The sequence below is a fragment of the Acinonyx jubatus genome, chromosome D3, assembly GCF_027475565.1.
Source record: "Acinonyx jubatus isolate Ajub_Pintada_27869175 chromosome D3, VMU_Ajub_asm_v1.0, whole genome shotgun sequence".
NCBI lineage: Eukaryota > Metazoa > Chordata > Mammalia > Carnivora > Felidae > Acinonyx > Acinonyx jubatus.
Window position 1 is genome coordinate 64,634,373 of NC_069392.1, and position 23,322 is coordinate 64,657,694.

The 23,322-nt window shown below is 44.6% G+C and overlaps 1 protein-coding gene and 1 pseudogene across 2 annotated transcripts in view; both read right to left on the minus strand.

Moving 5' to 3' along the window:
* Positions 1–15,767, minus strand: part of PSTPIP2 (proline-serine-threonine phosphatase interacting protein 2) — a 77,965-nt gene extending 62,198 nt beyond the window's left edge. The window contains exon 1 of one of the 2 annotated variants that reach the window (XM_027068893.2): positions 15,556–15,764. In XM_027068893.2, the coding sequence (XP_026924694.1) occupies positions 15,556–15,588 (33 nt within the window). In that variant the 5' untranslated portion in view covers positions 15,589–15,764. Of the gene's footprint in view, positions 1–15,555 lie in introns of both variants that reach the window. The other variant, XM_053205534.1, reaches the window with a different exon arrangement.
* Positions 176–5,063, minus strand: LOC128312315 (26S proteasome regulatory subunit 4-like; annotated as a pseudogene).
* Positions 15,768–23,322: the final 7,555 nt, after the last annotated feature.

Genomic DNA, 23,322 nt, shown 5'->3' on the forward strand with positions numbered 1-23,322 from the left:
GTGGAAAAGGTATGAAATTAACACCATGGAAAGAGAGGGAGTGATCTCATCAGAGAAACATAGTAAAACAGTTGAGCAGTGACAAGTTCCTTCATGAATTTCCAGAAACAGATATTTAAAGATTCCATTTTTTAATTACTTCTTTAAAAAATTGTTAATGTTTATTTATTTGTGAGAGAGAGAGAGAGAGAGAGAGAGAGAGAGAGAGAGAGAGAAAATGCAAGTGGGGGAGGTGCAGAGAGGGGGGAGACACAGAATCCAAAGCAGGCTCCAGGCTCCAAGCTGTCGGCATAGAGCCAGACACGGGGCTTAAACTCACAAACTGAAATGACCTGAGCTGAAGTTGGAGGCTCAACTGACTGAGCCACCCAGATGCCCCAAAGATTCCAATTTTTAAATATCCTAAATAAATGAAGATGTGCAGCACATTATTTATTATAGACAACTTCAGAAATTATATAAATGTCAAACAGCAAGAAGACAGTTTCATCAATTATAATATTTTTTAAATGATTGTTGAGAAAAGTAGATAGCAATAGATAAACTTTTGATACTTTCTTATATTTATATTTTATTTATTATGTGGAAACAGTAGAATACAAAATAGTACATACGGTATGATTATACCTATGCATGGAGGACAAAATGGGGAAAAGTACCAAATCACTAACAATACACTTTTTAAAAATTTTTTTTAATGTTTATTTATTTTGAGAGATAGAGAGACAGAGCATGAGCAGGGAAGGGGTAGAGGGAGAGGGAGACACAGAATCTGAAGCAGGCTCCAGGCTCTGAGCTGTCAGCACAGAGCCCGACGCAGGGCTCAAACCCACAAGCATGAGCTCATGACCTGAGCTGAAGAAGGACGCTTAACCAACTGAGCCACCCAGGCGCCCCAATAATACATTTTTAATGTCCTTAATTTTATTATGTTAATATTAAAAAACTGTTGTTTTTAAATAGCACAGGAGACTGAACTCACTGAGTAGATAACAGTCTCCAGAAGGTGAGGTGTCTCATGTCACTCTGTGACCCACAGCAGCTACCACAAGGCTGCTGCTCAGGACTTCACAGATAGTTGTTAAGCTGAATTGCCTGAGATGGTGTGATGACTAGGGAAGAATGCGTGCTCTCTCTCTCTCTCTCTCTTTTTTTTTTTTTTTTACCTGAGAAGGAGCTCGCTTTATTGGGGGCAGAGCACTGCACATGGCCAACAGATGAAAGCAACCCAGTGGGCATCCTATATCCACATCACCCTCAAAAATGTACACAGGAGGTTTTGTTAAGAAAGATCAACTGGAACATGGGTTCCTCTGGGTACCTTCCCCTGCCTCATCCTTCCGAGGAGTCGGGACACTCCCAACCATTTCCTTGAAGGCAAATGTGGTCGCTACAGGTAGAGCCCTTGCAGGGGTGCCTTCTTGTTTTTTATCAAGAACATTTTCTTTAGACTTTTTGAAGTCTTCATTTGTTACTTTCATTCTCTGTTCTCTCAAGGCCATCACACCAGCTTCTCTACTGATTGCCTTAATGTCGGCCCCAGAGAGGTCATCTTTAGCCATGATCAAAGTCTGGCATCATCCTGCTTGTGTGGATCTGAAAGATGCACTTCCTAGTCTTTTCATCAGGCAGGGGAACTCAATTTTCCCATCAATGCAGCCTGGTCTGATAAGCACTGGATCCAAAGTTTCTATTCAGTATGTGGCCATGGTAACTTTTACATCACCTCTTGATTCAAATCCATCCAACTGGTTCAACAGTTCCAACATTGTTCATTGAATTTCTCTCTCACTACCAGAACTTGAGCCATATCTTTTTGTTCCAATGGCAACGATTTCATCAATAAACACCATGGATGGTGCATGTTCTTCCACAGCTAGAAACAATTCCTGAACGAGTTTGGGCCCATCACCTTCTGATTAAGTTCAGAGTCAACTACTATTAAGAAAGTGGCTGAGGTTTGGTTTGCTACTGCTTTGGCTAATAAGGTTTTACCTGTGCCAGGCGGACCATAGAGAATGACCCCCTTTGGGGGCTTTATATCCATCTCTTCATAATATTCAGGATGTGTGAGAGGAAGCTCCACAGATACCTTAATTTCCTGGATTTGGTTGTCCAACCCCCAATAACAGCATAGGTTTCCTGGGGGGCCTTTTCCACCTTCATCACTGTGACCAAGGGATCCGTGTCATCCATGAGCCACCCCTATGACAGCATGTACCTTGTGGTTGAGCAGGACCGTGCAGCCTGGTTCCAGCAGATCCTTGTCCACCAAGGAAAGAATACTGACATAGCGTTCTGAGCCCACAGATGTAGATACAGTGATCTCTTCCAACATTCCTACCAACATTGGGGTCCCCCCAGTCATCCACCTTTGATCTTTCCTCCTCTTGCTTTTCTTCTAAAGTCTTCATTTGTTCCTGATTTCTAATGAATTCATCCTCCATGAGAAGAGAGTCTTTAATCCTAACTTCAGTAATTTTTTTTAAATTTTTTTTAACGTTTATTTTTTAATTTTTGAGACAGGGAGAGACAGAGCATGAACAGGGGAGGGGCAGAGAGAGAGGGAGACACAGAATCGGAAGCAGGTTCTAGGCTCTGAGCCATCAGCCCAGAGCCCGACGCAAGGCTCGAACTCACGGACCACGAGATCGTGACCTGAGCCGAAGTCAGACGCTTAACCGACTGAGCCACCCAGGTGCCCCATAACTTCAGTAATTTTAACCGGCACTGAGTGTGACATGTCACCAGTGGCAGCTCACTGGCAGCAACTGGTCCCTTTGTTTTCTTCTTCTTTTTCCCCACTCTAGTCGGTACGGGAGGTTTGTATTTCTTTTTCTTTTCCTTGTCATTTTTCTTGTCACCTCCAGGGCCATGATCACCACTCTGACTTTGACCCATCTTGCTTTGGTCGCTCGAACCGGAATGCTCCTCTCTCTAACCAGTGTTGTGTTTTCTCTATTGGTCACAGGGTCTCTCACCATGTGGTCAGCACTTAGTGTGTGGACCTTGCTCTGTGCCCTTCCTTGGGCATAAGGCGTCCAGTACAGCCAGAGCCCATCCTTGACAACAGCATTCTCCCAAGCACAAGATGACCCCTCCAGTCATAGTAGGACAGGCTCTTTAGAAGCCTAGAATAACACTTCTCACCAAGGGAATGTGAAGACAGAGCATCGGCTTGGATGAGTGTCAGCTCATTTGCTGAGTGTCTGCTACAAGCCAGGCACCATGTTAGATGTGGAGGGAATATGGTTCTGAACAAGTCAGACACATCACATGGAGCTTATGGTCATGGGAATCAGACATTAAAGAGGTAGTTACACTATTATGGATTGTCTTATGGGCACAGGATGCCATAGAAACAGGCAGGTGGGGCAAGCAAATTGGCTAGTCAGAAACAATAATTCATCATTTGGTAACTGACCTAGAAGTGCCACAGTAGAGTAGGTGAGCAAGAGAAGGTAAGTGATACGTGCAGAGGGGCAGGCTAGTCTGGGGCTGGCAGACCTGTGTAGGCCATGGTCAGACTTTTAGACTCTGAGTACCACAAGAGGCCACTGGAAGAATTCAAGCAGGGGAAGGATATGAACTCATTTATGTTTTGAGAGCTCTCTAAGTGACATAGGATCTGGAAAACAGTGGCTCCAACTCAAGAGAGCACTGAAGGAAAGCCCAGGATGACAGTTGTGCAGCAGTTGGGACAGAGGACAGAGGGCTCCAAAAAGGGGGTCTCCAGAGGAGGATGGGGGTATAGAGGGCTTTTAAAAAATACCTAGTATGCTGGAGAATTTTTTAAAAAGAGTCTCTGATTTTAATTTGCAGAAATAGAAATTCTAAGCCCATCTTAAAATCCATATGGAATCTCAAAGGACCCTGAATAGCTAAAACAACCTTGAAAAGGAAGAACAAAACTGAAGGACTCACACTTCTTGAATTCAAAACTTACTACAAAGCCACAGTAGCCAAAACAGTGTGGTACTAGCATTAAGACAGGCCCACAGAATAGAACAGAAATAAAGCTGTTCATACATGGTCAAATGACATTTGACAAGGGGGCCAAGACTATTCAATGGGAAAAGGATGGTCTTTTCATCAAACGGTGCTGGGAAAACTGGATACCCACATGCAAAAAAATGAAGTTGGACACCTACTTAATACCAAATACAGAAAAATTAACTCAATATGGATTAAGGACCTAAATGTAAGACCTAAAACAATAAAACTCTTAAAAGAAAACATAGGGCAAAAACTTCATGACACTGGATTTGGCAATGACTTCTTAGATAGCACACCAAAGGCACAGGTAACAAAAGAAAAAACAAATTGGACTTCATGAATATTTTAAAATTTTGTGCAGCAAAAGGCACTAACAACAGAGTAAAAAGGCAACCCGCAGAATGGGAGAAAATATTTGCAACTTACATATCTGATAAAAATAAAAAGGTTAATATTCAGAAAATACACAGATAACTCAACAACAAAAGATAACCAAACAACCTGATTCAAAAGTGGGCAAAGGACTTAAATAGACATTTCTCCAAAGAAGACATACGAATGGCCAACAAGCCCATGAAAAGATGCTCCACGTCACTAACCATTAGGAAATTGCAAAATGAAACTACAGTATCACCTCATACCCTTAGGATGGCTACTATCAAAAAAAACAGAAAACAACAAGGTGTTGATGATGACGTGGGAAAACCGGAACCCTTCCACACTGCTGGTGGGAATGTAAAATGGTGCAGCTGCTGTTGCAAACATATGGCAGTTCTTCAAAAAATTAAAAATAGAGTTACCATATGATCTAGCAACTAAACCTCTGAGCACATACCCAAAAGAACTGAAAGCAGGGTCCTGAAGACATATTTGTACACCCGTGTTCATAGCAGCATTATTCACAAGAGCTGAAATGTGGAAGCGACCCAAGTGTCCATCTACAGGTGAACAGGTAAGCAACATGTGCTATACACACACAATGGAATGTAAGTTAATATGTATTACTATGTTATGAAATTAAGATAATATAACATATAATATAATAATATAATAATATAATATAATATAATATATAATATAATATAATATAATATAATATATAAGTTGGGAAATTCTGACACAGGTCACAACATGGAGAAACTTTGAGGACATTATGCTAAGCAAAATAAGCCAGTCATAAAAAGACGAATCCTGTATGATTCCATTTATATGAGGCACTTAGAACAGTCAAAATCATACAGACAGAAATGTGATAGTTGCCAGGGGCTGGGGTAAGGAAGAATGGGGAGTTATTGTCTGATGGATATAGGCTTTCAGTTCCACAGAGCGAAAAGAGTTCTGGAGATGGATGGCGGTGATGATTGCACAACACGATGAACATATTTAACACCACTGAACTAAGATGTTCATTAAGATGATTAAGAGGGTAAATTTTAAGTGATAGGTATTTTGCCACAATAAAAAATATACATACTATCAGATTAAAAAAATGAAAAGGGAACTAGTTAAATACGGAATTCAGTTGCATGGCCCTGAATATTACATATATGTAATTACGCGTGTGTAGGGGCGAAGAGCAGTGGATACCTTTTTTTTTTTTAATCAAGTAGGTTAGATTTCCGTGTTCACTTCTTCTTTACATGTTAAACATTTATTGAGCATATACTCTGTTCTCAGAACTGTGTCAAGCTCTAAGGACACAGAGGTAAATGAGACAAAAGGCGACAATAGCCTTGTAAAGAAGACAGGCAAAGAAAGTGGTGACTAAATACTGAGTGATAAGTACTGTTAGAAATATGCAATAGGCTGGAGCGCCTGGCTGGCTCAGTTGGAAGAGTACCTGACTCTTGATCTTTGGGTCATGAGTTCAAGCCCCACGTTGGGTTTAGAGATTACTTAAATAAATAAAATTAAAAGAAAGAAAAGAAATACAACGGGCTTTCAGAAACTCTCTTAACCAAGACCTAGAAGCAGGAGCAGAAGTCAATGCAAAAGCCTGGGGACAGGGCCAAGGGAACACTGCCCCACCCACCTTGGGGTATAGCAAGTAGTTTTGTGTGGCTGTGGTTCAAAGTGTGAATTTTGTGGGTGTGAGGCAGGGGTCAGCTTTCCGCTGGCCTTACACCTTTTCTTGTTCTTTATTTTTTTTCTCTTTCTCTGCTAAAATATAGTTGTGAAAACAGTTATGTCATTGAGGCAGGTGGGAATTTTAGTGTCACTTTTGGAGGTTTATAAAAGTACTTGAAACTGTGATCCACGGCCATAAACAATAATGTGTGTAAAAAATGAATAGTCATCTGTGAAAAAAATATTTAAGATCATCACAGCATTTTTTTTTTAAGAATAGTGGGTATTTAATATCTAAGAATACTCTTCTGTTCAACTTTCAAAAATAGTTACCTGTGATCATTTCTGTTTAAAAAAGAAGTCTTTGGGGTGCCTGGGTGGCTCAGTCAGTTGAGTGGCTAACTCTTGATTTCAACTCAGGTCATGATCTCACAGTTCATGAGTTCAAGCCCGACACGGGGCTCCACACTAGGGGCGCGGAGCCTGCTTGGGATTTTTCTCTCTCTCTCTTTCTCTCTCTCTCTCTCTTTCTCTCTCAAAACAAATAAATAAACTGAAAAGAAAAAAAAGAAGCCGGTTTCTAATCCACAAATGCAATCCAGTGTGACCTGGTCAATGCTAATGAAACAGCCATATTTGAACAGTGAGTTTTAAGGTTATATAATAGTTTCCAAAGACAGAGAATAATGAATGTTATGGATTGTGCACTGGGGCTTAAGATTGCCCTCTGCTGCTCTGAGCCTCCCTGAACATACAAATAGTACAAAGAATTTAAGACAGGGGCATTAGGGTCCACTGGAGAAAAGCTTTTCTATTCTCATGAAGAACAAACATCTATTAGATATGTCAAAATCTCCTATTGACCCTTGGCTAACCTTCAGCCCAAAATGCAAACAGCCGATTCCAGAAAGTAGGTTTAAACAAATAAGCCACCAGTCTACTATATCTTTGAGAAGTCTGATTTTCCTACTTAGCTCACACATGTGTTATTTGGGAAATAGGAACCCCACGACTCTGAGACAGGTGACGAAGCCCTTGTTTTGAGAGGCTGTAAGACTCACAGCAGCTACTGGACACTGGTATTGAAAATACCATGTATTGGGGCGCCTGGGTGGCTCAGTCGGTTAGGCGGCCGACTTCGGCTCAGGTCATGATCTCGCGGTCCGTGAGTTCGAGCCCCGCGTCGGGCTCTGTGCTGACAGCTCAGAGCCCGGAGCCTGTTTCAGATTCTGTGTCTCCCTCTCTCTGACCCTCCCCCGTTCATGGTCTGTCTCTCTCTGTCTCAAAAATAAATAAACGTTAAAAAAAATTTTTTAAAAAGAAAATACCAGGTATTCTATTGCCTGACTTTTCTAGAGTGAGCTGTATGGTTCTGCCATCTTCATGGATTTTCACAATATATGATTTTAGGGGTGCTTGGGTGGCACAGTCAGTTAAGCACCCGACTCTTAATATCTGCTCAGGTCATGATCTCACGGTCGTGAGATACAGCCCGGCATGGACTCCATGCTGAGTATGGAGCCTGCTTAGGATTCTGTCTCTCCCTCTTTCTGCCCCTCCACCCCTCCCAAAATAAATAAACATTTAAAATTAATTAAGTAATTAACTTAAAGCATCCTTGTTTATTTAATTAGAAATTTTTAATGGTTTGATTGATTGATTGATTGATAAAGTAGGCTCCCTGCCTAGCATGGAACCCAACATGAGGCTTGAATTCATGACCCTGAGATCAAGACCTGAGCTAAGGTCAAGAGTCAGACACTTAACCAATTGAGCCATCCAGGTGCTCCTTTAATAGTTTCAAATTTTAAAAAATTACAACTAAGCCTAGGTGGCTTAGTAGGTTAAGCGTCCGACTTTGGCTCAGGTCATGATCTCAGAGTTTGTGAGTTTGAGTCTCATGTCAGGCGCTGTGCTGTCAGCTCAGAGCCTAGAGCCTACTTCCGATTTTGTGTCTCCCTCTCTCTCTGCCTTCCCTTGCTCTCTCTCTCTCTCCAAAACAAATTAACATTAAAAAAAATGCAACTCTAAAGCTAACCAACAACTCCTCTTATCGAAATCTCCTTTTTGTTAAAATAGGAGATTTGTAGCGCAGGTAAAGAAAAAACAATGTCAGCCACTTCTACTCAGGATGAGGTTTTCATTAATACTGAAATGTAGATGATATTTATTCTGTAATAAAATATGTATAAAGCTTAACATTCTGGGGCCACCTGGGTGGCTCAGTCAGCTGAGCGTCCAACTCTTGATTTCAGCTCCGGTCATGATCCCATGATAGAGCCCTGCATTGGGCTCCACGCTGAGCATGGAACCTGCTTAAGATTCTCTCTCTCTTCCTCTCCCCCACTCACACTCTCTCTCTCTCCCTAAAGTAAAAATAAAATAATAAAATATAAAATAAAAACTGGACATTCTGATTACATTTAGGAAGTAGTAAATGATAAATACAAAAATTAAGTACAAAATTATCAAGTAGTCGTACAGATAGTGGTTATTCTAAATTTTAGATATAATCATTATTTTGCTTTGACTAGATGATGAAATCTATAGATATTTCACCAGAAAAATCCATAAATGAGCATGCATCATACACATTTATACCAAGTTTTGAATACACCAAATCTTTTTTCCTTTAGAATACATTTTTTAATGTTTATTTATTTATTCTTGGATGGGGAGGGGCAGAAAGAGAAGGAGACAAAGAATCCCAAGCAGGCTCTTCACTGTCAGAGTAGAGCACAATGTGGGACTCAAACCTACTTACCAACTGTGAGTTCATGACCTGATCCGAAATCAAGAGTTGGATGCCTAACCAACTGAGCCACCCAGGAGACCCACTTTAGAATACATTTTAACTATATGTTCTTATCTATACACGTGTTATATTTTTAGGCCTTTGCATAATGGGTATCTGATAGACCAACCTCTGAACTCTGCATTCACTATGTAAGTCTGATCTGTGAAAAAACTTGCTTATTTGTGGAAAAAAAATTTTTTTAATAAAAAATAAAACAAACAAAACCCCTGATATGCTTGAGCATTAAAAAAAAAAGTCTCTGATAAAGTTGAATAATGCAAACAAAAACAAAAACAAAAAAACAAACAAACAAAAAAGTCCAGGAAAAGCATGAATGGAGATGTAATCATAGTATACAATTTATTTTTAAGTAAACAACCTTTTTATGCTGACAACCTAAATAGTGATTATTGATTTCAAAACAGTGATATTTATTTTCAGTGGTTCAGGAGAAAATATATCTATTAAGAGAAAGAAAGAGAGACAAGCAGATGGGGTTTAAAACTGGAGAATCTGGAGTGCCTGGGTGGCTCAGTCAGTTGAGCATCTCACTTTTGATTTGGGCTCAGGTCACGATCCCAGGGTCGTGGGACTGAGTCCTGCTTTGGGCTCTGCACTGAGCATGAAGCCTGCTTGGGATTCTCTCCCCCCACCCCCATCTCTCTCTCTCTCTCTCTCTCTCTCCCTCTCTCTCTCTCTCTCTCTCTTCCTCTGCCCCTCTCTTGCTCACACATGCGTTCTCTCTGTCAAAAATAAATACATTTTTAAAAAACAAAAAAATTAAAAAGACTGGAGAATCTGAGTGAAGAGTATATGTGAATTCTTCATACTCTCGAGATTTCTGTAACTTTAAAATTGTTTCTAGGGGCGCCTGGGTGGGATTCTCTCTTTCCTTCTCTCTGTGCCCCTCTCCCCCTCTCAAAATAAATACACTTAAAAATTTGTTTCTAAATAAAAAGTTAAAATTAGTGATATAATTTTACAGGGAAATAGAGGTGATGACATAAGAAGGCTAAATCCTTGATTAGAGCGGTAAGTCAATAGATAATTTTAAAGCTGCTCTGTCAAGAAAAAGTTGTATAAATACATTATTTTGTAAAGTGGTGACAAGTTTCTGCACAATGATGTTGAGAAAAGCTGTAATTTTTTATTTTCCTTAAAGAGAGGTCCTGTGCCTCTCATTAAATTTTTAAGAAGATAGGGGCGCCTGGGTGGCTCAGTTGGTTGAGCATCCGACTTCAGCTCAGGTCATGATCTCGCGGTCTGTGAGTTCGAGCCCCACATTGGGCTCTGTGCTGACAGCTCAGAGCCTGGAGCCTGCTTCAGATTCTGTGCCTCCCCCTCTCTCTGCCCCTCCCCCGCTCATGCTCACGTGCGCTCTCTCTCTCTCTCTCTCTCTCTCTCTCTCTCTGTGTCAAAAATAAATAAACATTAAAAATTTTTTTTTAATTTTTTTAAGAAGATAAAACAAGAAAAAAGGATTTTGATAATTATTTTAAAGATAGATCCCACTGGCTGCTCTAAGAAGAATGAATTCGAGAAGGGTAATTGTCAATAACTTTACCTTGCCTTTTGCCACTAGGCAAAACAATACAAAATAGCCCTGTGGTATGTTTCTAGGGACAAGTTCCCAAGAGAGAGTATTAAAGACGTAAAGCAGCACCCTGAACATTGTAGAAACTAGCACATGGAGTCCGCATGAAGGGTCTATGTGATAACCTGGTTTTTCTGCTTATTTAAGAAAAAAAAAAGGGGGTGCCTGGGTGGCTCAGTCAGTTGGGCGTCCAACTTTGGCTCAGGTCATGATCTCATGGTCTGTGAGTTCAAGCCCCGCATCAGGCTCTGTGCTGACAGCTCAGAGCCTAGAGCCTGCTTTGGATTCTGTGTCTCCCTCTCTCTCTGCCCCTCCCCTGCTCATGCTCTGTCTCTCTCTATCTCTCAAAAATAAATAAACATTGGGGTGCCTGGGTGACTCAGTCGGTTAAGAGCCCAACTTTAGTTCAGGTCATGATCTAGCAGTCCGTGAGTTCAAGCCCCGCATCAGGCTCTGTGCTGACAGCTCAGAGCTTAGAGCCTGCTTTGGATTCTGTGTCTCCCTCTCTCTCTACCCCTCCCCTGCTCATGCTCTGTCTCTATGTGTCTCTCAAAATTAAATAAACCTTGAAAAAAATATTTTTTAATAAAAAAAAGAAAAAAAAGCAGCTTCCCATAGTGATGTAGGTCACCGTACAGAGAAAAGTCACTGAGCAAAGCCTAATATGGCACCTGCCCACGTTCCAGTAAGGCCCCAGAATGACGAGATTCCACACTGGCCGAAGATCTGGAGCAGAGGGACAGCCCTGGGTCCACAGTAAGACAATGAGCAAATTCAAACAGCCCCAAGACTTCCCCTGGTCACTCTGCAGGCAGAACAGAGAGCCCCCACCTACTGCGGGTGCAGAAGGTCACAGAGGAGGGCTGGGACAGAGACTAGGAAGCTGGTCTAGACCAAGAGCTTTGAGAAGCAGAAAGCCCTGGACAAAATAAGGATCTAGACTATGTACAGAGGTAGGTTGGGCCTCACACCCAAGTGAGGAGCATGAGAATCTCCTAGGGTGGGAGGACTTCTACCTCTGCTGGAACAGGTTCTATATCACATGTGCCTGTCCACATCTGGAAGACACTGATCGTGTCAAAGACTGGGATTTTTCCTCTACTGTGTCCTAGCTGCTTCCCTGGAGTTCTGGAATCCACATCCATGGTCACTCTTATTCTGACAAGGTAGTATTTACATTAACGTGATAAATTACACAGCACTGCTTAACCACGCAGCCACAGACCAGGTACGCACAGGGAAGAGTGGGAAAGAAACAACCCCCCTGGGTGCTTCACATGGGGCAAACTCAGTTAGGGACCATTATTTATTTATTTTTTTTTTTTTTTTTTTTTTTTTTTTTTAGTGTTTTATTTATTTTTGAGAGAGAGAGCATATGCAAGTGAGGGAGAGGCAGCAGAGAGAGGGGGGACAGAGGATCAGAAGCAGGCTCTGTGCTGACAGCAGCAAACCTGATGTGGGGCTCAAACTCGCTAACCGTGACATTATGACCTGAGCCTAAGTCGGCACTCAACCGACTGAGCCACCCAGGGCCCCTTGGGACCGTCCCATTTTTAAAGAGCACCGAGTAGGGGCGCCTGGGTGGCTCAGTCGGTTAAGCTCTGACTGCTGTCTCTCCCTCTCTCTGCTCCTTCCTGTTCACATTCCCTCTTTCTCCAAATAAATTAACTTAAAAAAATGTTTTGAAAAATTAGTAAAGAACACTGAGTACTCCCTTTCAAACAGATCCATGGAAAGTATTTCCATGGGTCATTTGAGTAAGATTACATACAAAGTATGTACTGACTCATACCTTTTCTGGAACACCTACTTAATTTGACCACAGGCCTTTCCACTTCTATGGAACATTTCTCTCTTGGGCGTGTGACAGCCCTTTCCTGGTTGTGTCCCTACATCCCTGTCTTTATTTCTCTGTCCTTTCTCCTCTCCTGCCTAAACAAAGGTATTCTTCAAGAGTGCTTCCTTGGGAACTTCCTGTCTTTTCATTCTTTCTCCTCGAGTGACTGTCAACTGTCTTTAATTGTCACCTCTGTGCTGCCTTTAATTGTCACCTCTGTGCTGATAGTAGTAACAGCTGACAATCACAGGTACTCACCAGGCACTGTGCTAACCTCGGTTCTAAACTCTGATGGGGTAGCCGCTATTAATATCTCATTTTTATGGGACTGAGGAAGGAAAACTGAGGCTTGGTGGCGGGGCAGGAGGAGGGAGGTTGAAGTAACCTGCCACCTAAAGTCGCACACGGCTGGTAAGGGGCGCGACGGGGATTCGAACCCGGCCAGTCCACCTCAGAGCCTCCACTGGTAACCAATGCCTTTCTGTACTTCATGCTGTTCTCTGTATTCTCTCACCTGGACAGCTCGCAAGGGGCCAGGGCCATCTCCTCCAGACCAGCTCCTCGAACCCAGAATGCCAACCAACGGTCTACTACCATAGCACCCTGCAGGTGCCCATTGTCAGCCCGTTGACCACCAGACATCAGAGAACACTCACTGCCGTGTTTGCACTGGTTACTGAAACAAAATAGCTCCAAACCCTGCTGCCTCACACATCTGTCCCCTTTCCAGGACCCTCCCCCTCCCAACACCTCCCCATACCCACCAGTCCTGGCATGGTGCTGGGGGGGCGTGGGGGCAAGGGCTGGGTTGGCTGCTGGCCTTGGTCCTCACCATTGCTGCCCCTGTGGTTAAATATTGTTAATATTGGCTCTGCCTCTTCCTCCTCTTCCTCCCTCTCTCCCCACAAACCAGTTCCTCCTCCTGACTTCCTTATCTCTGGGCCCGCATCTCATTCTCCAGTTCATATTACATGGAGCCTCCTCTGAGCCCTCCTACCCTTTCCCCTAATGCTCACCTTCAATGGTTGCCTTGCCCTGTGGCTTTGACATCTTCTTCCCCTGCTACTCCTCCCTCATCTCCTCCTTTCTCCTCTGTATGGTCTCCACCCTAGACCCCCTGGCCCAGTTTCCGTGGCCCCTGCTGGACTCTTCTTACCTCCGCCCCTTCCTCCTCCCCAAACTTGAAGCCAAAGCCTGCTCTCTGTACCTTGATTCCTCATGGAAATATACCTTCCAACCAAGGTGGTGGCCTTACTCTGCAAATGCCACCTCAATTAGATATCCTTATACAGGAAAAGTATTTCATAAATATTTATTAAATTCAGTCACTGATACCCACTTGTGCTTCCAAAGTTTTCTACTGTATCTGATCACAACCTTCTCGTCCTTGAAACATGAAAGTTATTCCCCTCTGTGCTAACCACAGCCTTGCCTCCTCTATGCCCTGAGTGGGTGGAGGCATCACACGAAGCCTCCAGCAGGTTCCTTTCTGCTCCTTTGCCCCCAGGCCTAGCCAACAATCCCGTCTGCCTGATTCCTGAGCATTCACAGGTAAGGCAGCATTCAATGCTGAAGGCTCAGCTGATGGTGACACCCAGTACCTACCCTCCAGGAGCTCATGATTGGAGCAGGGGGAGAAAGATATTCACACAGAGGGTCAAATGATGACCCACCATCTACTTTTGGGAGTACCAAAGGATCCATGCAGACAGCAGTGCTGGGACAATCTTGCTGGGCCCCAGCCTCACTGAGGCACTCACAGAGCATTTGGTCCATGCAGAGACCTACTCCACTATTTAACAGCTCTAGCAGCTTGGGATTGTTGGTTAACAATCTGACACTCGGTTTTCTCATCTGTAAAATGAGATAGTAAGCAAGCTACCTCACAGGGTAGTTGTGAGGCTGAAATGAGTAGTGTGTGTAAAGCATTTAGAACAGGTGTTCGGCAGTGCACAGTAATGTCAGCTATTATTGTTTCTATCATTTGACACAAAGTATACAGAAAATTAGAGGTGAAAGATACCTTTGCAAACTATCTCTCAGGATCTCAGATACCTTCCGAAAGTATAAGGCCAGAGGAGGGGGGAAGGTATAAACAGAGGATTCTTTCCCCGCTGACCTTTACCCAACCCAGAGCTCATTTCTGCCCCTGACCCTAACCACTCCACCAAGTATTTATCGGTGGGGTGGTAGCGTGGAGCCCTGTGAGGACAGAGGCTGCGGCTGTCACCCAGTCCCAGGCCCCTTGGGCGATACAGATGCACTTACTCAGACATCAACTATTTGGTGAGCACCCACCCCGCATCAGCTGTGTAAGGGGCACGGGCCCTGAAAACTGCACAGTAGCTGTCCCAAGAGGCTCATGCGCTTGCAGTCTCCCCAGTTCAAAACCACAGGCTGACAAATGCTACGAAGGAACAGAATGGTGACATGTGAACTAGTGATAGGGCCTGTTGGGCACAATCAGGAAAGGCCTCCCTGAGGAGGTGACGTTTGGGCTGAGATATGACAACTGGTGTCACACTGTGAGGTGGGGGCAGGCAGTCTCTCTGCCCTACTTTTTTTTCCCCACAGTGACAATACCTGCTATGGGACCTGCAGGGGGGCAGTGTCCCAGGGGAACTTCAAAAACTTCAGGAAGGGGGGTGGGGGGGAGCAATGGAGGCACGCAGGGTCCGAAGTAAGGAGTCGGGAGGTGTGCTGGCCTAAAAGGATGAGGGCAGTTCCTCTGAAAGAGGGCTTACAGGCCCTTGAGGGGCCCCTGAGGAGTGACAGGACTGAGGGAAGAGGACCGGACGGAGGAAGGGGGACAGGCAGCCCTTGGACGCCGCCAGCAGCTCTGGGCAAAGACCTGGGGAGGAGGCTCCGGGGAGGAGGCTCCGGGAACGGGGCAAAGCCTCTGCGGGGAAGGGCGGGCGCCGACTGGGCCCGGACAGACCTGGAGACGACGACGATCCCCGGGGGGAGGGGCGGGGGGAAGGGGGGGGGGTGCCTGCAGCGGTCAGCTCGCGAAGCTCACCCAGGTCCGCCCCAGACCCGCGCCTGGCACAGCCTCGGGGGCACCGGCCGCTCTCCCCGGCCGCGCCGCTCCTCGCCGGGGTCTCCGGATCCTCGGCTGTGAGACTGGGGGCCCCGCGCCGCTGGGACCCGGGGGGCAGAGGCGCGGGGGACTCCACCCGGGCGACTCGAGGGCGCCGGCGGGCTGGGGGCCGGGCAGAGAGGGGACACGGCAGCGGGACAGGTCCCCAGGCGGCGCCGACTTACCCAGAAGTTCGCCTTGAACAGTGCGCCCGTCATGGCCAGCGCGCGTCGCAGGGAGCCGAGTGGAGCGGGGGCGACGGGCAGGCGCGGGGAGGCGGGAGGGTGGCAGCCTGCAGTGGGGCGGCCCAGCTGGAGAGTCTCCGGGCCGCGGGGAGGCCGCCCCGGGTCCTAAACCACGCCCGACCGCACCCGCCCAGGACACACTCCTCCTCCTCCTCCTCCTCCTCCTCCTCCTCCTCCTCCTCCTCCTCCGCCACCACCTCCTCCGCCTCGCGGTCACTAGTGTTCAGTGCCCACGCGCGCGCCCGGGTAGAGCCCCGCCGCCGGCAATCTGGGAGCCGGGAATTGTCCCCTCATGCAGGAAGCCTTCAAGGATTGCAAGGAACTGGTCCGGCCGCCTTGCCGAATTCGGCTCCCTTCCCGCGGACGTGCTCCCTCCTCCCCCAATAGAATTCCTCCCGGAGAAATCTTGGCCCGGCAGGATGCTGGATAGAGGTCTCAGGGACCTGATCGGAGTGTGGTCTCGGGGACCCGTGTCAGCTCCGCAGAGCTAGAGGACTGACAATGCTAGCGGTCACGTGAGGTGCAAACGCTTCAGGGAGTCCTGAGTACATTCCAGATGCACCCGCTACAGATCAGCCCCTGGACAGGTTTTAGCTTAAAAGTCAAGAAAGGTCATTGATGCTGTCAGCCCTTGATTCTTTGTCCCTTAGCGGGGCCCTTTCAACGCCTCCAAGAGCTTAGCTCCTCTCCGACCTCCTCCTCATTCTCAAGACCCAAGACCCTTTTCCAGCAAGCCCACTCCAGCAGCAGCCCAGAGCCTCCTTCCTCTCCATGCACTCTCCCTCCCTAAGGACACTCCATAACCCCAGGACAAGTCAGACCTATCTCTCCTTGGTAGTAATATGGCGCTTTGGAACAAAGTGTGATGCTTTGCATGATGCTACAGGCCTTGAGCCAAAATTGTGGCAGACAGAGAGGCTTGAAAGTCTTGCCCAAGATCCCAGGGTATTAAACAGGTGAAGAACTGGGTTGAGTTCTACACTTCTAAACAGGGCCAAGGTCAAAGAGAGATGTCACTCCTGGAGCAAATCCACCCTGGGCAAAGAGTAGGTGCTCAAGGAGGGGAAGATGAAGGTCAAGGGTACCAAGACCAAGTGCTGATGACCACCTATAACCACAGGCCTGGAAAGGCAAGCATTTACCTCTCGAGCAGGTTCTACCTCTGTCCAGACACAGTGAAAGGGCAATTCTGGGAGGATTTGAAGGATGGCTAAAAGGTTCTGCCTGGTAATACCACCCAGGTTCCAATGTAATGAAATTCCACCAGCAGAGTTACCTACAATAGAAAGATGAAAAGATTGCCTCCAGCTCTAGGTCACTCCAAGGCCATGCATCCATTCATCCGGTTGTTCATCTCTTTGGAAAGCAGTGAGGTTAGAAGGAAGGGGAGTCTGGCAACACCATCAGCAGACAGGAGAGGCCTCAGTGGACACCAGGAGGAAGGCTAAACTGCAGGAGAGGTAAGAAATAGCACCAACTGGGGAGATGAAAGAGGCTGAAGAAAGATAGCACCAAGATGCTTCCTGGAAGTTTTTAATATTTTGGAGCAGATACTTTATTATGTGTTTATTTATTTACTTTGAGAGAGAGAGAGAGTGCACAAGCAGGGGAGAGGGACAGAGGGAGAGAGAGAATCTAAAGTAGGCTCTACACTCAGCACCAAGCCCCATGCAGGGCTCTATCCCACCACTGTGAGATCATGAACTGACCTGAAATTAAGTTGGTTGCTCAACTGACCGAGCCACTCAGGCGCCCCAGGGCAGATATTTTGGACATAATTCTACTTGTCTAAGTTTTAACTTTTAATGCATGTACTTTTTAAGTCTTAGAAAGTCTTCCAAACTGTCATGGTGCATAATGCTTGAGTTTCACCACCTAGATTCCAAAGATCCCTGAATTTTAACTCTCTTCTACCACCTGGTGGCAGGATTGAAAATTGCAAATGCTTCACACTGACGGAAAATACAGTAAAACCGTGGGTTGCCAGTAACTTGTTCTGCTAGTGTTGCACAAGAGAAGCAAACATTTCTAATAAATTTTAACTTGATAAATGAGTGATGTCTTCAATATGAGTGGTATGTGATGCCAAACCACATTATTATAACTCTCTCTCTCTCTCTCTCTACGGAGACTATGAGCATAGTCTCCCATGCTCAGATGCTCAGTCTCAGCCCGCGGCGTGTGGCAGAAATAGGTGATTTTTCAGAATGTTGGAAAGTGCCCACATTTGACACTAGTGTATTTTTTAATCACTTCAAAGCACCTATGAACGGTCCTTTGGTTTTCCATACAAGAATAAGCTTAGGAATGCTTTGCTTCATTCTAGGTTTAGGCTGCCTGCAGATACAGACCCTTTCCTCTGCTGCCTTATTGCCAATTACATTAAATATAATATAAGACAAGAATTTATTAATAATGTACTGTAGTCAACATCCGTGCAAGTGTATACAATGGCCCCCATGCAGAAGAAGATTCCATGGAGCCAACAGGTAGTAGTAATTCTGTTAGTGATAGTGAAAGTTATCCTACACAGTAACCCTCCTCTCCCTCATCTCCCTCACACTAGCCATGAAGATTTTCAAAGGTAAATGCAGGTTAATTTATTTCTTTATATTTTATATTTATTATTTTGTATTTATCACAAAATCATCTGCGTTTCCATTATTTCTTAATGGAAAATTTCTTACTGGGAAATTTACAAGTGCTTTGGAATACAAGCATGTTTCTGGAATGAATTATGCTTGCAAACCAAGGATTTACTGTATTACTCATTCATTCCTCAAACTTATTAAAGTCATCTCCTGGACAAGGTGTTGTGAGTAAAAAGACAAGTAAAATGTGTACTATATCTAAGGGTCTACAACCAATTGGAGAGATTTTACTGACAAAGTTAAATAATATTGCTATAGCAATTTTGAAATGAAATGATCAACACTTAAAAAAATAAATGATCATTACTTTTAAGATAGCTGCTGTTAATATTTTGGCATAATCTCTTCCAATAATACACATTTGTTATACATAAAAGTTTGAATCTTGCTTTTTAACTTAACATTTCAGAAGTACTTTCTAAAGTCATTAAATGCATTTTTCCTAACAAAAAGTTTGATAGTACACAGTAGTGGCCAAATAGACTCTTGCACGTAAAACTGGAAAATCCTTGTGAAGAGAATTTGATCATGTTACCAAAATTTAAAATACACTTATATCTTGGGGCACCTGGGTGGCTCTCTCTCAAAAATAAATAAGCTTTTAAAAGACAAAAAACAGGGGCGCCTGAGTGGCTCAGTTGGTTAGGCATCTGACTTCGGCTCAGGTCATGATCTCACGGTTTTTGCGTTTGAGCCCCGCATCGGGCTCTGTGCTGACAACTCAGAGCCTGGAGCCTGCTTTGGATACTCTGTCTCCTTCTCTCTCTGTCCCTCCCCTGCTCCCACTCTGTCTATCTCTCTCTCAAAAACAAATAAACATTAAAAAAAATTAAAATGCTGCTTTCTTCGCGTCTCTCCTCTCCTCACAAAGCTACCAAGTTTCCCTATTGCCCATCGGAATGAAGTCCCAAACACCTCTGCCTGACTTTCAAGAACTTCCTGGCTCTGCTCTGCTCTGACCTTTCTGATCTCCTTGCCCAGATTCCTGCCCTCCCCCCAACCAACCCAAGGCCATCAGCTCTTCCCAGTCTTGCCACGCCATCTTTGCTCACACTTTACCAGCCACCTGCTACTGTTCCTCCTGCTAAAGTTCCACGACATCAAAAACAAATAAAATAAAATAAATAAAAATAAAGTTCCACGACATCACACTTCCCCAACTTCTCCAGCCCTTGTCTTCTCACTTCTTGAATCTCTGGAACTTGTCACCCATATCACACACATAAGCCCTTAATCATGTATTACTTATATCCTTATGTTCTCTAATTTCTGTTCCTTTTGGATATCTTACCTCCCCAATAAGATTGCAAAGCACCTCAAGGTAAGACTGATATTCTCTTGGGCTCCTGGGTGACTCGGTCAGTTAAGCATCTGACTTCAGCTCAGGTCATGATCTCATGGTTCGTGAGTTCGAGCCTTACATCGGGTGAGCTCAAGCCCCACTTCAGGTGAGCTTGTGCCCTGCTTTGGGTGAGCCCTGTTTCTCTCCCTCTCTCTTTCCCTCTCTCTCTCCCTCTCACATTCTCCCTCTCTCTGCCCCTTGTGGGATTCTCTCTCTCTCTCCCTGTCTCTTCCCCTCACTCACTTGCACCCTCTCTCTCTGTGTCATTGTCATTAGACAATGATGGACCCAGCCAGGGGATTCAATGAACTCTCTCTGATCATCAGCACTAACAATTTTTCTTTCAGTTCCCATAGTCTGTTCCCTCCATTCCAAGAAGCAGGGGGAAAACCTGGTGGGAGTACTGGCCAAGTAGCTAAAGCCAGATGGGATCCCTGGACCAGAACCTGGCCAAGCAGCAGCCAGGGCCTGAAAGCACCAGAGGGCAGGATTAAGCTGTGTTATTAGGTCTGCCAAGTCAATGTCAAGATAAGTGGCTGGATTTCTGTCACTTAGGTTGGAAGCTGAGTAGATTGAGGAATGGAGGAGAGAGTCGGGACAGGACGGGAATCGAATACAAGGGACAAACATCCAGGAGGAGCCTGGAGTGACCATGGGCTAGTTGCACGGTGGGTGAGGAGCTCTGTCTGGCCTGCATCAAAGCAAGGGCTGGCTGGATACCATCATGATTTGAATTTTCATAAGGCAATGGGAGTGAAGTAAGGGACTCAAAGGGTCTGTTCCTTATAAAGGAGTGTAAAGATGGGAAAATTTTGGTATCTATTGTCACAGAGGACAACCAACTGCACATAGGGGCTTGTGTTTCCATCAAAAGCCACCATTAAGAGAGTGAAAGCCAAGCCACAGAACAGAACAAATTGATAGCACATTTGTCCAAAAAGGATTTATATCCAGTATCTATATAAGGAACTTATAAAACTCAAAAGAAACAAACAAACAAAACCAGACAACATGATTTAAAAAAAAACAAACAGGCATAGGACTGGTTCTAGGACTGGGGCAGGAAATATACAAGCCTAGAGTATCTTGTAGTGTCAGAAAGTGCATTAAGACAAGAAATATGCAAAATAGTTAGGGCCATATCAAAGGAATACAGGAGCCAACTGAAAGCTCCCAATGGCCAAAGCTGGGACAATTTGAACAACAAAAGAAATACTGGATTAGAACCCCAAATATGAAACAACTAACCATGAGTCCATACTGATGTAAGTAGATTGACTGAATACCTAAATAAACAGCAAAATTCCAAATACTCTGTGTAGACAGTCAGTCTTCAAAGGGGTGGAGCATAATTCCTCACTCTTTTTTTTTTTAACGTTTTTTTATTTTTATTTTTGAGACAGAGAGAGACAGAGCATGAACAGGGGAGGGGCAGAGAGAGAGGGAGACACAGAATCTGAAACAGGCTCCAGGTTCTGAGCTGTCGGCACAGAGCCCGACGCGGGGCTCGAACCCACGGACCGTGAGATCATGACCTGAGCCGAAGTCGGACGCTTAACCGACCAAGCCACCCAGGTGCCCCAATTCCTCACTCTTTAAATGGAAGCTGGGAATAGTGACTTCCTTCCAAAGAATACAGTGTGGAAAGGGTTGGAGAGAGAGTAACCCTACAGTGAAGAAGCCTGACAAACAGTACTTCAGGCAAGAGATCAAGGTTAACATCAACAGTGATAATTCACAAAGGAAAGGCAAAAGAAAAAAAAAGTCATAATTCGTGTTAATAGTACATACCTTTGATATCACATGATAAAAATGGCGCCCTATGTCCGTGGTCTTCCACCCAAAAGCCCACGACTTCAGCCTAAACATGAGGAAAATACCAAATTCAAACTGAAAGACATTCATAAAATACCTGAGTAATACCCTTCAAAACTGCCAAGGTCACCACAAACCAAGAAAATCTAAGAAATTGTCACAGCCTAGAGGAGCCTAAGGAGACATGATGATTAATGTGGTGTCCTAGATGGGATCTAAGGAACAAAAAAAGGACATTAGGTAAAAACTAAGAAAATCCAACGGGGCAGGAAAGATAGAAAGCGAAAATAAAGCAAAAGAAATCTCAATAAACTAAGGATTTCAGTCAGCAGTGTATCATCTGCTCTCGTGGTTTGTGGCATCGAGCCCCATGTCAGGCTCTGCACTGACTGCTCAGAGTCTGCTTGGGATTCTCTCTCTCCCTCTCTCTCTACCCTCCTCCTCCCCACCTTCGCGTGTGCCCTCTCTCTCTCTTTCTCAAATAAATAAATAAATAAACATTAAAAATCTTAATATACTATCATGTACTGCCTCAGCCCAGGAAGGCATCAGGTCAGCTTTGGTTTACTGACGAGAGTTGTACCAGGCCTGAATTAGTACCTTTAACCAAATAAAAAAGGTTCATACAGAAACTTGAAGTACCCAGCATTCTAAAACAGACCTCCATGGCTAACAGGATTTGCTGGCTAAGTCCAGGACTCCTGGAGAACACAACTGAGGTCAGTACTGGAGGTTGGTATCACCCTGCTTCAGAGTCGAACCTGCGCAGAAGAACTCACGTAGCAGGCCGGGAATGCTGTCCTGAGAGACGCCTGCTTGGCAAAGTTGGCCCATGGCTGGTGTCTGCAGACTTGCTGAGTAAACATTTCCCAACGTTGATATAAAACTTTCCCTAAGGGGCTCGGTCGGTTAAGTGTCTGACTTGGGCTCAGGCCATGATCTCATGGTTTGAGAGTTCAAGCCCCACATCAGGCTGTCTGCTGTCAACATGGAGCCCACTTCAGATGCTCTGTTCCCCTCTTTCTCTGCCCCTCCCCTGCTTGTGCTCTCTCTCTCAAAAATAAACATTAAAAAAAAAGTTTCCCTAAATAATAAAAGTGGCTCACTGTGCCTAAATTATTTGCACAATGTGGTTTATGCTAAACACCTGCTTCCTTCTGGAAGTCTGGGATTTTGGTATGTGTTAAGCAAAGTGCCTACATGAGTGGCCCCAGTACAAACCCTGGGTACTGAGGCTCTAATGAGTTTCCCTGGTAGACACTTCACATATACTGTCACAATTCATTACTGGAGGAATTAAGTGCATCCCGCGTGACTCCACTGGGAGGCAACTCTTGAAACTCTGGGCCTGGTTTCCTCCAGACATCACTCCACGAGCACCTTCCCATGCTGATTTCGCTTTGTATGCTTTTACTATAATAGATCACAGCCATGAGTACAACTGTATGGCGAGTCCTTTGAGTTCTAGAAAATTACTGGTCCTGAGCGTGGTCTTGGACCCCTGACATAGACCCAAATGTAAAAACAATAAAACTTCTAGAGAAAAAAAAGAAAGAAAAAAAACTTAACCTTAAGGTAAACTAAGATTTTCCCCCCAGCTTTATTGAGGTATATCGGATAAATAAAAATTTTAATAGTTAAGGCATACAACGTGATGTTTTGATACACATATAAATTGTGAAATGATTGCACAATCAAGCTAATATCTACAATCTCAGTTACAATTTTTCTGTGTGGAGTGAGGACACTTAGGATGAACTTCTTAGCAAATGCCAAGTATACAAAACAGTATTAGTAGCTGCAGCTGATGCTGTACATCAGCTCTCTAGATCCTGCATAACTGAACTTTGTGTCCTTTGACCAACAATTCCCCATTTTTCCAACCCCCCTCCCCAACAC